The 2,715-nt window shown below is 56.2% G+C and overlaps 1 protein-coding gene across 1 annotated transcript in view; it reads left to right on the top strand.

Moving 5' to 3' along the window:
• CPNE5 (copine 5) overlaps positions 1–2,715 on the top strand; it is a 100,869-nt gene that overhangs the window by 61,160 nt on the left and 36,994 nt on the right. The window contains exon 11 of the mRNA XM_006759060.2: positions 998–1,102. Coding sequence (XP_006759123.2) covers positions 998–1,102 — 105 coding nt within the window. The remainder of the gene's footprint in view (positions 1–997; positions 1,103–2,715) is intronic.

Below are 2,715 nucleotides of genomic sequence, written 5' to 3'. Positions count from 1 at the left end.
GCAGGCTTCCAGATGGGGCCAGCGGGCGTGTGTGGGGAGCGGGCAGGGGCGCTGCTTTGCGGCTCAGATGGGATACGCCAATCCTGCATTTCTCATTGCAAAGCAAGCTCATGGATTCAGCGCTGAAAAGGTCTTAGAGATCATCTCAGCCAGAGCTTCCATCCTCTGGCTTGAAATGCCAGCAAAAGCGATGGAAATTCTCCTCTAGGAAATACATTCATTCATTCACTCATTCCAGAAAACACTTGGTGAACATTTACTACGTGCCAGGCGCCGTCTGGGGGCACCGGAGACGTACCAGTGGTCAAAGAAGACAAAACCCTTGCTCTTACCGAGCGTACAGTCTAGTGACAGCCCAGAAAATGAATAAGCAGAAAATCAGACGGTGCCGAATGTCAAATGGTGACAGGTGGGAGGGGAGCCAGCGTGGCCGGGGCCTGGGGTGGCAGGGGCAGGGCCAGGGGGTGTACATTTCAGATTCGGTGCTCATGGCAGGTACTCGTGTCAAAGGGGTGACATTTGAGTAAAGACCGGAAGGGAGTGAGGAGGTGAGCCATGAACATGGAAATTGGGGTTTGGGGGGGTGGGGGGCAGGAAAGCAGCAAGGATGCGAAGCCCAGACCCGGCTTCACTGACAGTTTCCGGGTTCACAGGCCCCCAAAGCCCATGCACAGATCCTTCCGTGGGTCTCAGTTGAAGAACATCTGATAGCGGCCAAGTCCCTGGAAACAGAGGCCCAGAGAGGAAAGGGCATGCTCAAGGTCACACAGAGCAGGGCCAGGGCCCGCATCCCCCAGGAACCCTCTCTGCGGCATCACCAGGAAACAGCCGTCCAGTTTCTACCTGGATGCCGCTGGTGACGGTCAGCTCATCCCTTCACAAAGCCACGGTCCTTACTGGCTGTCAACCGGAGAGCTTAACCAGCTGGTCCCTCAGTTGACCTGGACTCCGCCTTCCTTGGGTCGGGGTCTGACACCTTCCCTCTCTTCTCTGCCAGGTTCACCATCTGCCACAAGACCGAGGTCATGAAGAACACCCTAAACCCAGTGTGGCAAACTTTCTCCATTCCCGTGAGAGCCCTCTGCAACGGGGACTATGATCGGTGAGCTGGGAAAACGTCCTTCCCGTCCCGGGTGCGGGAGGCCTGGTTCCCGCGGATGGGGGTGGTCCCTCTATGTGAGCAGAGACCCCCGGGGCTGTGCACAGATGGCCCTGCACGGGGAGGGACTCCTGAGCCGCGCCACCCGCCACTCCCCTCCCTGGGGCAGTGTCTTCATCTCCTCACAGTCCTCCCTGCACCCCGGAGTCTTTCCTCCTGTCAGGAGTCCCCACTGGTGCCTGGGATTCCAGGGAAGCCCAATGGGTGTTGGGGTGACCCGACCTGGAGCGCCCCTGCTTTTCATTGTTCCCACTAGAGGAACAGCTGGGGGCCAGAAAGGGTTCAAGATACACAGAGGAGGCCTGGCCCCCCGGCCCCAGCTCTTGGCAGGTGGATTCTGGGGAGTCAGGATCCCAAGATACTCTCTGCCAGCCAAGTTGCTGAAAGTGGGGGTGAGGGACGGGACACAGAGCTCATGGAACTCCCTGATGCAACACAGCCTATGGCTATCACACGTTAGCTATCATCATCATCATCATCATCATCATCGTCCCGCACGTGCAGATTGTTGAGTGTGGATACACCTGGTTTCTAATCGGCTCTGTGACTCAAATGGACCGTCAATCTGGGAAAACTTTGACCTTTCTTTCTTTCTCCTTCTTCTTTCTTAAACTTTGACTTTTTTGAGCCTCAGTTTCCTTATCTGTAAAATGGGTATTTGAACCTTACAGAGCTGCTTTGAGGCTCACGTGACACAGCCTACACAGAAAGGCTTTGGTGTGCGTCAGATACCAAATTCAGCGTTCAGTCCTCAAGTGTTGATTGACTCCCCACCAGGTGCCGGGCCCTGCACTAGAGGCTGGGAAGTCAGCAGGGAGCAAACACAGTCTTCACCCTTCAGCCAGGCTCGTGGAGTTTACATCTCGTGGGGGAGACAGACATTATCCAATAATCATACAAAGAAACCTGTAATTGCAAACTGTGCTAAGTGCTGGGGAGCTGAGGTGATGCTGGTCTGTGTGAAGGTCATGCGAACCCAGCCTGGTTTCCTGGTGATGGCTGAAGCTGTGGGGAGCTGGCAGGGGTTCACGGGCCTGGGCCCCTGCTGGCCACTCGGACAGGAACACGGGGGTCCTGGCTGGTGGCATTCGCATGGGCCCACTGGGACCCCGCTCACAGTGGCTACTGACTGGCTATGTGTGGTGGGTGAGAGGGGCCTCCAGGAACCCCGTCTCCTTCCAGGTTAGGCTGCTGATCCGGGAGGTGAGGTGGCACCTTTTCCTGCTTCTTGGTTGGGACAGAAAAGCTACCACCTGTTTCACAGGTGGTCATGAGCACCTACTCTGTGCTCATCATGCCTCCAGCTGTGCAGCATTCAAGGGGATGCAGCCTCATCACCATCTTCAGGGAGCTTAGAGTCTGACCACAGGGAGCTCAGATGTGCACACGAGTGTATGAGTCAATGAAGTAATTGTGCAAAATGAGACCGGAGACAAAGTAGGCCTTCGAGCCACACAAACCCGTTAGGTGTCTGGGCAGGTCCTGGGCTCCTAGGATGGGAGGACAGTGGTTGGAGCATGGGGTCTACAGGAGGCTCAGAGAAGGTGCAAGGTCGT

This window comes from Myotis davidii, unplaced genomic scaffold (genome assembly GCF_000327345.1).
Source record: "Myotis davidii unplaced genomic scaffold, ASM32734v1 scaffold1036, whole genome shotgun sequence".
NCBI classification, from domain to species: Eukaryota; Metazoa; Chordata; class Mammalia; order Chiroptera; family Vespertilionidae; genus Myotis; species Myotis davidii.
Note: the sequence above shows the minus strand (reverse complement) of the source record. Positions and strands in the feature narration are given on the sequence as shown.